At 36.9% G+C, this 12,849-nt stretch overlaps 1 protein-coding gene across 3 annotated transcripts in view; it reads right to left on the reverse strand.

The window, feature by feature from the left end:
- Positions 1-2,958: 2,958 nt before the first annotated feature.
- WNK3 (WNK lysine deficient protein kinase 3) overlaps positions 2,959-12,849 on the reverse strand; it is a gene marked incomplete at both ends in the record, with an annotated part of 146,955 nt that continues 137,064 nt past the window's right edge. For all 3 annotated transcript variants that reach the window (XM_082864604.1, XM_082864603.1, XM_082864602.1), the window contains 2 exons: positions 2,959-3,288; positions 7,297-7,502. In XM_082864604.1, coding sequence (XP_082720730.1) covers positions 2,959-3,288; positions 7,297-7,502 — 536 coding nt within the window. The remainder of the gene's footprint in view (positions 3,289-7,296; positions 7,503-12,849) is intronic.

Below are 12,849 nucleotides of genomic sequence, written 5' to 3' on the forward strand. Positions count from 1 at the left end.
TGCCTTAGAGATTCAAGACTGCTACAAATATACATAGGGTTATTTTCATTAGATTTACACCAATACTGGTTTCATATTCTTATGATGTTACACCCAACTTCACAAACATAGCAGCAGGTAATTCATGATGAAATGCTCACATTGCCACATATGGAGATACAGTACTATTCATCAGACTTGCACTTTGAGAAGTAAACATGGTGGTTGGACACACAGACTACCTCCAAATAAACTTTACAAGTGGGATGGTTTAGTATAACCTTTTTTTTTCTACAAGAAGGAAAATGGAAAGGACAGGTTTGTGTGTGTGTGTTGGAAATGGGAAGAAGGCCCTTGTTACATAGTAGGCTCTTTGTTAAGTAAGAAGGGAATTTCTGAGCTTTACCTCAAGAGTTAATTATTTCTGGGGGGGGGGAAGTACCTCAGCAAGGATGAAAACAGCACTATCATATGATTTAGCAAAATTATGAAATAATGCAAAACCCCTAGATAGAAAACTAGCTAATATTTACAGTCAAAGTGACTGTAATTGGAATCAAATATTTAAGTAATGGGGAAAAAATAAAAACCCACAGTGATGTGAATAACACTGTTTTCTTCATTTCTGCACAAACTCACTTTTTTCTGTATTTTTAAACTTATACATGTTACATATACATCATGTATACATATGTTAACCCAACTACTGCAGTCAGCATGGAGACAGCAGTACACTACTCACCATCTTCAAACTTTAGAAGACTACTTTTCTTTCCAGCAAAAAATCTGAAAAGATTCTAAATATTACAAGGCACTGCAAAATTCTGCAGGCAAAAGAATGATGAATTATACATAAAACAGAGGTGGTGGCAAAATGTGGGACATTTGATGTAGAGCAGCCATTAATAAATGTAATTGTGCATGTCATCCATGGAGCTTTTTTCATCCTGGGGTACACTGTTTAAAAGGATTGCAACTCGAGAAGAAGGGGTCATAAAACCTGCAGTATTTTCACTTTATAGGTTGTAAGTCTCAATGTAATCACACAAAGCTGACTCTAATAATGAAACACAAGCAGTTTTAAAGAATTACGGATTTTAGGCACATTGTTTTTGTACACATGGAAAATTGCAATGCAAGAATTTGCATTACACTAATGTCCTAAAACCACTTCAACTTGCAAACCAATACTGTAGAAGAAATTTGAAGAATCTGTACATAAGATTTAGAAAGACTCATCCAAACCAGAATATGTTTTATTAAAAGAAAACTGTGGCTCTTATCAACAGCAATTCTCAAAATGCTGCCCTGGATGCCCCCAAATGATAGCAACAGAATCTTCATGATGCTGAGTGTGATCCTCAGGTAAGTAACATAAGACACATTTGTTTTTTTTGAAAAAGTGTACTGCATGTCACAAAGTAGACTGTGCAAAAAAAGGTACACCCATTAAGTTTTCCTCATTACCTGGCAAGATCACGGGGTAAAATTTTTAGAGGAATATGGAGGAAAATCTGTCAACAGAAATGTTGGGTGATCATCTGGAATGTTGACCAGTAGACAACTTGTTATTACGTAAATGTGTACTAGAAATGACCTTGAAATCTTCAGAGCGAAAACTAAGTATTTTAAACATCTTTATATGTGGTAGTCGATAAATACCATTTTAGAATTCTATTTGGGTTTCACAGACTGAGCATTAGGTAACTCTGTGACCAGCCTTTTAAGATTATTACAGTTAACCTTCTTGAAAACTAAAAGTGTATATTTTGACATTGCCTCCCCTCCTCCTAAAACTGGATAAAACCCAGTAAAGTGCAACTTGACAGTGATCTCTCTCAGATTCTAAAGAGGCTGCCAAAATCATCTGAGATCTAAAATCATCTAAGATGCTAGATACTAACAAGGAAACTATAACAACTGAAAAAAAGGTAATCCAAAAAAAAAAAAGCTAAGGGCAACTTAAATAGTATCGTTTGAGGGTCTACTATCTACTGCAGGACAATGTATACCCCACATCTCTTAGAACCCTGTAAAGCCAGTGTTTCATGTGTAAGTCTCAAAACCTACAAAACCTACTGTGTCAAGTAAATTTCACTTCAGAAGAATGGACTAATAGAGGTGTAACTTGAATCCTCTTTGTTAGGAACACTAAGATTCCCCCCAAATGAGATTCACATCAGCTGCAATACATCCCTTGCAAAAGAATGCAAGCCAAACCAATGCCTCTCAGATGCTCAAAAACAATGTAGTGTGCACATGAGAAACAGAGATAGCTGCTTTGAATTACTATGGAAATCCTAAAGCAGCTACAGTATCTGCAGAATCAAGGAACTGTTACAGTTCTGTTTTTTCCTTTCTCTCCGCCTCACCTAAAACAAGGCTTCACTCCTACTGCTGTGACGACGGGAAGAAAATCACATTAAAAAGGGCTCATGTTCTATATTGGTTGACAAAGTTATTCTAATTTTATATACCAAAACATTTCCTGCAGCAAGTTACCCTGCCTTCTGCGAAAGGTAAACCTAAGATAAACGTGAAGAATCCCATAAGACTCCAGCTGTTGGAGGGTCTCACTTTGCCCATGTTAGGGGAATATAAATAGTTTTTATACCTTTTAAAGAAAAGTATCATCCAGCTGCAGAGAGCAGCAATAATGGAAAGTGTCCTGGAAATGGAAATGCTCAAGCTGAGCTTATTAAAGCATTCTGAACAGTATTTTTAAAAAATCAAGTATCAAAGAGGATAGGATTTGAAGTGAAAAAACATTTCTGTGTGCAGTGTTCTATGTACAAACTGCACAGTTCTACAGGATGATGAGCTATATCAAATACTACATTGGAAAAAAATATATAGTGGAAAGTAAACTCAAAACGAGGGAAAATATGGCAGAACCCAAGAAGAAGAAAGTTTATTATCTTAGGTGTCCTGGAAATATTTCTGAAAAACATTTCCTTTTTCTTCATCTTCTACTCTGATTCACTTGGGACCAGGAGGGATCGCGGATGGATTCTGAACTGATGAAGCTGGAAATGCCTGCAAATTCATCCCCGGCTGGAACAGTCCCCCAGATTGGGTAGGAATTACTACAGACTGTTGTGGTGTTCCTGAAATTCCTACCCACTGTACCGGATACCCTGGCCCCCCCACAGCATTATATTGACAAACATGGGGTATTCCATATGATGATAATGGCCCAGGAAATGAAGGGCGTGAGAGTCCTTGTGGCAAGGAGGCTGGGACAGCTCCACGGATTTGGGACAGAGAAGAAATCCATGTTGATGTGTAGCCCATAGTAGATGGAGTATTCTAACAAAAAATAAAAACAAAAGATCAGTTTATTTGGTAGATACTTTTACCCATCTGTATTCTTTTTGCCTTACTACTCTCCCATTATTATTCTGACTGTCTACCATTTTTGGAGTAACGTTCTGTGTGCTAAGCATAGTTATATACCTTATTTCATTTCATCTTCGTAACTGCCCTGCAAGGCAGGCATTTTTAGATGAGGAAACAGAAGCTCAAAATTGATAACACCCATCACCACTTAGCAAGTTAATAGTAAGGTGAGGATTTGAACACAGTTCCAGCTAACTCCAAGACCCCTGCTAAATTTCTGTTCACAGTTTAGTGTCTCCTTTCCTCGTGCTAGCACTACTCTTCAATTTTTACTTCCTTCTGCCAGTCCCAGGCAGTCTCTCATTCAGGGCCACAGACAACAGTAGTCCATGTTACTACATAATTCTTTGAAGAAAGAGGAGCATGATTTAGAGTGGCATAGGGGAAAGCCTGGCATATAGTAGGTGCTCAAGAAATGTCACCTCCCTACCTCCTCCTACTCACTATTTAAAGTCTGACATTTCTGTTATATTTTTGGAAATTTAAACTCGACAATTATGTTTTGGGCAGTACTAAGAAAACATATTCCTGCCTGACTCTTCTTATTATATTGTATTGTAATTATGTGTATGTATAGAGATTACTGAAATCTTATGCACATGGGAATAATAAGTCTAAATGGAAGTAAATAATTCTTACTTAAAGGAGAGCTTGGTATCAGTCCCAAATTCTTAGTTCTTGTAAATTGATGGTCAAGCTAAAACGCTTTCAACTAAAGTTTCAAACTACAGTTAGGTTAAAGGTTTTTAGCTTGACTCAAGAATGAATGACAAGATCTCTTGAGGTAAAAAAGAAACATTTGAAGTCCAGCAATCCCTTTTTCATATCAGTATTTTTGTTCTGTTAAAGTAAAACTAAATACTTCTGATTTTAAAATAGCACATATAGTATGATCACATTTTTGTAAAGCTATTTCTATGTATTCATATACAGACATAGAAAGATATCTGAAATGATGTTTATCTAAAGTTAGTGACAATTATTTCTGGGTGATAGGATTTGAAGGTGGTATTTTAAAATTTTGTACTTTTCTGCATTGATTAAATTCTATAACAAACATTATTATTTTACAAACAGTAACAATGTGATTTTTATTTAAAAAAAATTGGAGATGACATGTTATACTTAATCTTCTCTTGGATATTTAAAAGGCATCTCAGATTCAAATGACCAAAACCAAATGTATGATCTTTCTTCTACCAAAACACACTGCCTGCTCATGTTCCCCTTCTTGATGATTGGTATGCTGGAATGATAGCCAGTTATACCAGCCAGAAACCTTGCCTTGACACCTCCCCTCTGCCAAACATCAGTTCCATCACTAAATCTGGTCCATTTTATCTCTTAAACATTTCTTGTAATCTGTTCACTTCTCTTCATCTCAGCTTCTCTCTCTCTTTTTTTTTAAATTGAAGTATAGTTATTTAAAAAGTTGTTCAACTTCTCTTTATCGGGCCTACTGTGACTAACTCTTAATTGGTCTACCAACATCTACCCTTATCTTCAATAATCTTTCTTCTTGCTTCAAGCCAGAGTGATCTTTTCAAAAAGCAAATCTGGGGCTTCCCTGGTGGTGCAGTGGTTGAGAGTCTGCCTGCCGATGCAGGGGACACGGGTTCGTGCCCCGGTCCGGGAAGATCCCACATGCCGCAGAGCGGCTAGGCCCATGAGCCATGGCCGCTGAGCCTGCGGGTCCGGAGGCTGTGCTCCGCGACGGGAGAGGCCACAACAGTGAGAGGCCCGCGTACCGCAAAAAAAAAAAAAAAAAAAAAGCAAATCTGATCATGTCAACCCTAGGGCTTCAATGGCTATCCATCTGTCTTAAAATAAAGACAAAGTTCCTTGTCATCACCACTTTTAAGACCCTCCTTAGATTCACTGTGCACCAACTCCTCTCTGCTCTCTACACTTCAGCCAAATGGACCTGCTTTCAGTCCTTTCATTCTGTTTCCCCATACAGGGGTTTTGCATATGCTGTTCTTTCTGCTTAGAATCATATTCCCTCCCCTTTTCACCTAGTTAACACTTACTCATCCTGCAGATCTCTGCTCAATCATCACTTTCTCAGGGAAGCTTTTCTTGACTTCCCTTTACTAGGTCAAATTTCCCTTACTGTATGCTATCCTATATCTCTCCTTTGTAGTCCTTATTACAGCTGCAATTTTATGTTTATTTATACAAGTCTGTTCATATCTAACTGTCCCACCAGCATATAAGTCCCATGAGAACAGGGAACATACTTGTTTTTGCTAATCAAACCCAGTGCCTAGGAGAGGGCTTGGCACATAATTGTGACAAATTTTTCTAAGGCACAGAACAGTAACATGCAAGAACATTAGATAGTGAGATGGGCTCTCCACACAAAGATATAATCAACTGAACCTAAAAATACAAAAATAGTTACATATATAGGATACTACTATGTGCTAGGCACTTTAAAGATGTTACCTCATTTAATCCTCACAGCAATCCTGCAAAGCAGGAAGGTATTATCCCTGTTTTAAAGACATGAAAACTGACGCACAAATGACTTGTCTAAAGTCACACAACTAGTAAATGACTGAGCTGACGCTGGAACCCCAGTCCGTATAAAGACCTTCACCGCTTTTATTCGTACTCCATTTTCTACTCACTCTTCTTCCAAACATTCTCATTATACCACAATAAACCACCCTCCAACTCATCAACAAAGGCCTCCATTCACATAGTGCTCAGAGGATCTCTCACGGGCAGCACAAACACATTTATGCCTTAAAATTTGCCTCTAAAGGCTTCCAATTTTTACAATGGTGATACTATCTGTGTATAAATCGGTGCCAGGAATAATATAAATACACAGATCCCTTAAGCAGATACACTGCTTACTAGTTTGGAAAATCTAGGCTTTTGAAAAATTTTATTCAATGTTAACACTAAATGTATTTTCAGACTCTTTACCAAACTACATGCAATGACTATATATACACACACATATATGTACACAAACATAACACACACACACACACTCAGATATATCTCTTTCAATTATATGGGTTCAGATTCTAAGCCCTGATTCACATTTTAATAGATTTATTCATTTTGAAAAAATGATACTTTAAAAATTCAAATACAGAAAAGTACAAAGTAAAATAAGGCCTAAATTCCACCATCCAGCATATTTTAATGGCTTTTCCTATTTCTATGCATATATACATGTATCTTATATAATTTTACATAAATACTATATATACTATTCTGTGAACCTGTCTTCTTCCCACTCCAGAATGCATTGTGGACATCTTTCTACATTTCAATTGCTTGTACACCTGACTAAGGACATATGCAATTAAGTAGACATCTCGTCCATAAACTTAAGATATATTTTATAATATTCTAGTTTAAATATCTTTAAAATTCTTTTTCATACTGAATACGTAAGATAACTTATTGGCTATGAGAATACTGATGTACAATTAACATAAGATAACTTTTCCTCAAAACCCAAATTCTTCTTGCACCACAAGGTTGAATTAACCCTCACTCCAGATGCTTTCTTTTTTGATACTTTTTTTTTCCTTCAGGTATAATAGCCTAAAACAAGGGTTAGCAATCTACAGCCTGCCACCTCTTTTTGCAAATCAAGTTTTAATGGACAAAACCATGCCCACTTGTTTATGTATTGTCTATGACTGTGTTGATTAGTTACAACCACATGGCTTGAAAATATTTACTAATTGGCCCCTTCCCAGAAATAGTTTGCTGGCCTCTGGCCTAAAACTTAATTTGCTCAAAGACATAATGAATCTAGACAAGGATAAAAGTCTCTATGTTGTCAAATCACACCACTCTATCATAGTGACTATAACTATAGGCCTAAGTGAATCAATCTTTATGGTTTTAGTTCTCATAAATAAAGAGGGTCAGGTATAAACAACTTACTTCATATACTTTGTTCCAGTTGTCTGTTTCTAGTTTCTGTTGACTCTGTTTAAGTTGGTTTAAACTTGGCTTAATAAGAGAATTTCCTACTGTTTCCTTTGTCCAGTCATCCACCAGTTTGTGTAAGTCATCTGTGAACATCCCTTTTTTACTAGCTGGAGATTGCTGGCATGATGCTGCACTACTTTCTGCCGCACACAGTGGATCTATAAGAAGAAAAAAAAACAGAGAAACCAGGAAAAGGAATTAAAACTGATAAACAAATACTCTTTTTCGGCCAGTAATGCAGAACTACATATTGGGTATAGATAGGGTAACCAGACATTCTAGTTCTGGCTTAAAGCTATGGTCCTTGTGTAATTACTAACAGTATCTCTTTCACTCTCAAAAGTTTCTTCTTGTTTGGATGGCAAATTATATGGTCACCTTAGGTATAAGTCAAATATAATAAATAGTATCTCAAAAATATTAGTATCAACTGTACTCTTATCATCAGGTTCCTCAGACAGATACTTAGAAGAGTTAAAAAACGATGACAGAATGTTAAAAATGGAAAGAACCTTAGAAGTCTAATCCAAACCACTTGTTTTATAATGGGGAAATGAGGCCCAGAAAAAGTAAATTGACATGCCTGAATTCCTTTTTTTTAAAATACATTTATTTATTTTTTATTTTTGGCTGTGTTGGGTCTTCATTGCTGGGCGTGGGCTTTCTCTAGTTGCGGCGAGCGGGGGCTACTCTTCGTTGCGGTACACAGGCTTCTCATTGCAGTGGCTTCTCTTGTTGCGGAGCACGGGCTCCAGATGTGCGGGCTTCAGTAGTTGTGGCATGTGGGCTCAGTAGTTGTGGCCCATGGGCTCTAGAGTGCAGGCTCAGTAGTTGTGGTGCACAGGCTTACTTGCTCCGCGGCATGTGGGATCTTCCCAGACCAGGGATCGAACCCGTGTCCCCTGCATTGGCAGGTGGATTCTTTTTTTTGTTTTCTTTAACATCTTTATTGGAGATATTAATGCTTTACAATGTTTAATGTTTAATGCTTTACAATGGTGTGTTAGTGGCTGCTGTATAACAAAGTGAATCAGCTATACTTATACATATATCCCCATATCCCCTCACTCTTGCGTCTCCCTCCCACCCTCCCTCTCCCACCCCTCTAGGTGGTCACAAAGCACCTAGCTGATCTCCCTGTGCTATGTGGCTGCTTCCCACTAGATATTTTACATTTGGTAGTGTATATATGTCCATGCCACTCTCTCACTTCGTCCCAGCTTACCCTTCCCCCTCCCCGTGTACTCAAGTCCATTCTAAACGTCTATGTCTTTATTCCTGCCCTGCCCCTAGGTTCTTCAGAACCATTTAAAAGAATTTTTTAGATTCCATATATATGTGTTAGCATACGGTATTTATTTTTCTCTTTCTGACTTACTTCACTCTGTATGACAGACTCTAGGTCCATCCACCTCACTACAAATAACTCAATTTTGTTTCTTGTTATGGCTGAGTAATATTCCATTGTGTATATGTACCACATCTTCTTTATTCATTCATCTGTCGATGGACACTTAGGTTCCTTCCATGTCCTGGCTATTGTAAATAGTGCTGCAATCAACATTGGGGTACATGACTCTTTTTGAATTACAGTTTTATCAGGGTATATGCCCAGTAGTGGGATTGCTGGGTCATATGGTGGTTCTATTTTTAGTTTTTTAAGGAACCTCCATACTGTTCTCCATAGTGGCTGTATCAATTTACATTCCCACCAACAGTGCAAGAGGGTTCCCTTTTCTCCACACCCTCTCCAGCATTTATTGTTTGTAGATTTTTTGATGATGGCCATTCTGACCGGTGTGAGGTGATACCTCATTGCAGTTTTGATTTGCATTTCTCTAATGATTAATGCTGTTGAGCATCCTTTCATGTGTTTGTTGGCAATCTGTATATCTTCTTTGGAGAAATGTACATTTAGGGCTTCTGCCCATTTTTGGATTGGGTTGTTTGTTTTTTTGATATTGAGCTACATGAGCTGCTTACATATTTTGGAGATTAATCCTTTGTCAGTGGCTTCATTTGCAAATATTTTCTCCCATTATAAAGGTTGTCTTTTGTCTTGTTTATGGTTTCCTTTGCTGTGCAAAAGCTTTTAAGTTTCATTAGGTCCCATTTATTTATTTTTGTTTTTATTTCCATTTCTCTAGGAAGTGGGTAAAAAAGGATCTTGCTGTGATATACGTCATAGAGTGTTCTGCCTATGTTTTCCTCTAAGAGTTTTATAGTGTCTGTCCTTACATTTAGGTCTTTAATCCATTTTGAGTTTATTTCTGTATACAGTGTTAGGGAGTGTTCTAATTTCATTCTTTTACATATAGCTGTCCATTCTTTTACATGTAGCTGTCCAGTTTTCCCAGCACCACTTATTGAAGAGGCTGTCTTTTCTCGATTGTATATTCTTGCCTCCTTTATCAAAGATAAGGTGACCATATATGCGTGGGTTTATCTCTGGGCTTTCTATCGTGTTCCATTGATCTATATCTCTGTTTTTGTGCCAGTACCATACTGTCTTGATTACTGTAGCTTTGTATTATAGTCTGAAGTCAGGGAGCCTGACTCCTTTTTCTTTCTCCTTTTTTCTTTCTCAATATTGCCTTGGCTATTTGGAGTCTTTTGTGTTTCCATACAAATTGTGATATTTTTTGTCCTAGTTCTGTGAAAAATGCCATTGGTAGTTTGATAGGGATTGCACTAAATCTGTAGATTGGCAGGCAGATTCTTAACTACTGTGCCACCATGGAAGCCCCATGCCTGATTCTTGCAATTAGATACCAGCAGAGCCAGGCCCAGAATTCTAAAGCCTAGAGAGCCTATAGAGAAGCCTATAGAGAAGAACTTTTTCTTTTAATATACCATACTGACTTTCAACAATCTTCAGAAAACTAGAATCTCATTTAAATTTTTGTTTACCAATATTTCTGTTTATTATTGATAAAAACAATGTCTATCTAGAATAGCAGAAATAAGAAGGCAGATGCTTTTGTTAGCCTCATGAGTTCTGGAGTACAAGATGTCCAAATAGATGAAATAAATCACTTACAGATGTCTTCATCAGTGAAAAGTTTCCTAATCTGAACATCACACTGTCTTTATATTATTTAGTACTATTACACAGGCTAACTAAATCATTCTCATAGAAAAGATTCATAAAGTTCCTCTGACTGATTTACAAGTCAAAACTTACAGAGTGGGTCTAAAATGAATTTTAGTAATGCAGTTGTGAAATGTAAGCACAGTAACACTTCCACAGATTTAATTAAATAAACATGTGAAAATATCTTGTACAATTGTTATGGGACTTTTTTTTAATTGTGAAAAACTATAAAAATGTAAAAGATAATGCAAGAAGCCTACATATAAACACTTTCAAAGTACTTTTCTTTATATTCTTTGAAACTCATAACAGGCCCGTGATATAGGTTCAGCAAGTATCATTCTATTTTGGGGATGGGAAGACTGGAATCCAGAAAGTAAACAGCTGAGGTTATACGCTGGGGTTAGAACCCAAGTATCCTGACTATTTGGTCAGTGTGCTTTCCATTGTACCATGCCAATCCATGCAACAAACTGGGAAAAGGATAAGAAAATTGCTTAATAAGGAGGAACATGATAATCTCAATGACTGCTTATGCATAGTCTGTCATTCTCTATGACCCTTGTGCTACTGAAGGCTTAGAGTCAAGGAGATTAAAAGTTAAATGGACATAGGGAACTATACTCAATATCCTGTGACAAACCATAATGGAAAGAATATGAAAAAGAATACACAGATATATATATAGAGAGAGAGAGGTATATAGATATATATATATATATGGCTGAGTCACTTTGCTGTACAGAAGAAATTAACACAACATTATAAATCAACTATATATACTTCAATAAAATTTAAAAACAAACAGAAAAAAAAAAAAAAAACAAGGGAAGTCTGAGAAAAACTGCCAAGAGGAGCTTAGAGACATGACGCGTAAATATCAGGTGGTATCCTGGATGGGATCCTAGAACAGAAAAAAGAATTTATGCAAAAACTAAGGAAATCAAAATAAAGTGTGGAATTTTTTTTTTTTTTTTTTTTTTGTGATACGCGGACCTCTCACTGTTGTGGCCTCTCCCGTTGCGGAGCACAGGCTCCGTACGCGCAGGCTCAGCGGCCATGGCTCACGGGCCCAGCGGCTCCACGGCATGTGGGATCTTCCGGACTGGGGCACGAACCCGTGTCCCCTGCATCGGCAGGTGGACTCTCAACCACTGCGCCACCAGGGAAGCCCAAAGTGTGGAATTTTGTTAATAAAAATTAAATGGAAATATAGTAGTGAAAATTGCTTAAGAAGAGTTTAATGAATTAAGTGGAACATATTCTCATATAGAAAAGTGTTTTACAAAAATAATGTTTACTAATTTTGAGTAACCATGATGTACTAAAAGGACGTACCAATCTTGTTGGAATTCCTACTTTTTGTTTTTGAATTCCTACTTTTTTAAAACTTAAAACCCAAGGACACACAAGTCAGCCTATAATAAAAGTATCATTTTTTCCTGTTATCCCTCTGCACATTCATGTGATTCTCTGCCAACTCCAGTGAGCAAACAAATAGCACAACAATGTTGGGAAAGACTTTGGAACTGAAGCCTTTATAGATTGTGTTCTTAACCTGGAAAAATGTCAGCAGGTAGAAATAAAAAGCAGACGATAGCCAGAAACATATACATATTAGTGCCAGCATTTCTGCCCACCCAACTAATCTGAAGGAGTATTTTTGTGCTCATTCCCCTTTAGTTTCTTTTAAAACATAGAGCTAAGTTTGAATGTCATTCATTTAAGAACATTTCTGCACTAACGGAAAACCCAACGTCAGGATTCTTCTTGTGTACAAATCTGGTGGAACAAGTGATCTTATGCACTCAATTGGCGGGCAATGATGGCTGCTGCACTAGTGATACAGTTGCCAACAAGTAGAGGAAGAAATAACAAACCGAAACAAGTATTTATTTTTCTTTTATTGAAGTAACATTGATCTATAACATTATATAAGTTTCATGTGTACAACACTGTATGTCTACTTCTGTATACCCTACTGAATGTTATTCAGTGCCTAACTATTCCATTAGGCACATTTATTGACTGATTTCATTTGAAAGTTATTCATATCATATTAAAGTTCACAAACCAGAAATTACCCAATGAATGCACATTAAAAGAAGTACTCTTCAAATGTGTTTTATGATAGGTAGTAACATAACTTCAAAGGTGCTCTTTAATATTCATTTCTTATTGATGAAATGAGTAAAATCAGAGTTCAGTCCTTGGTGTTCTTTTTTGTTTTCCCCCAAGGTGATTCCTATATTCAGATAGTTCCAGCGATCACCCAACTGCAAATGTTTCCATCTCTTATCTCAAATCTTGATGTCTCTTCAGTCCAACCTCACAGCCAACTCCCAAATTGTTTCTCCAATTCAATGTCAATAAATTCTTCAATTAAATACACCTGAAGTCAAGCCTATCAT

The sequence above is a fragment of the Leucopleurus acutus genome (genome assembly GCF_964270905.1).
Source record: "Leucopleurus acutus genome assembly, chromosome: X".
Taxonomy (NCBI): Eukaryota; Metazoa; Chordata; class Mammalia; order Artiodactyla; family Delphinidae; genus Leucopleurus; species Leucopleurus acutus.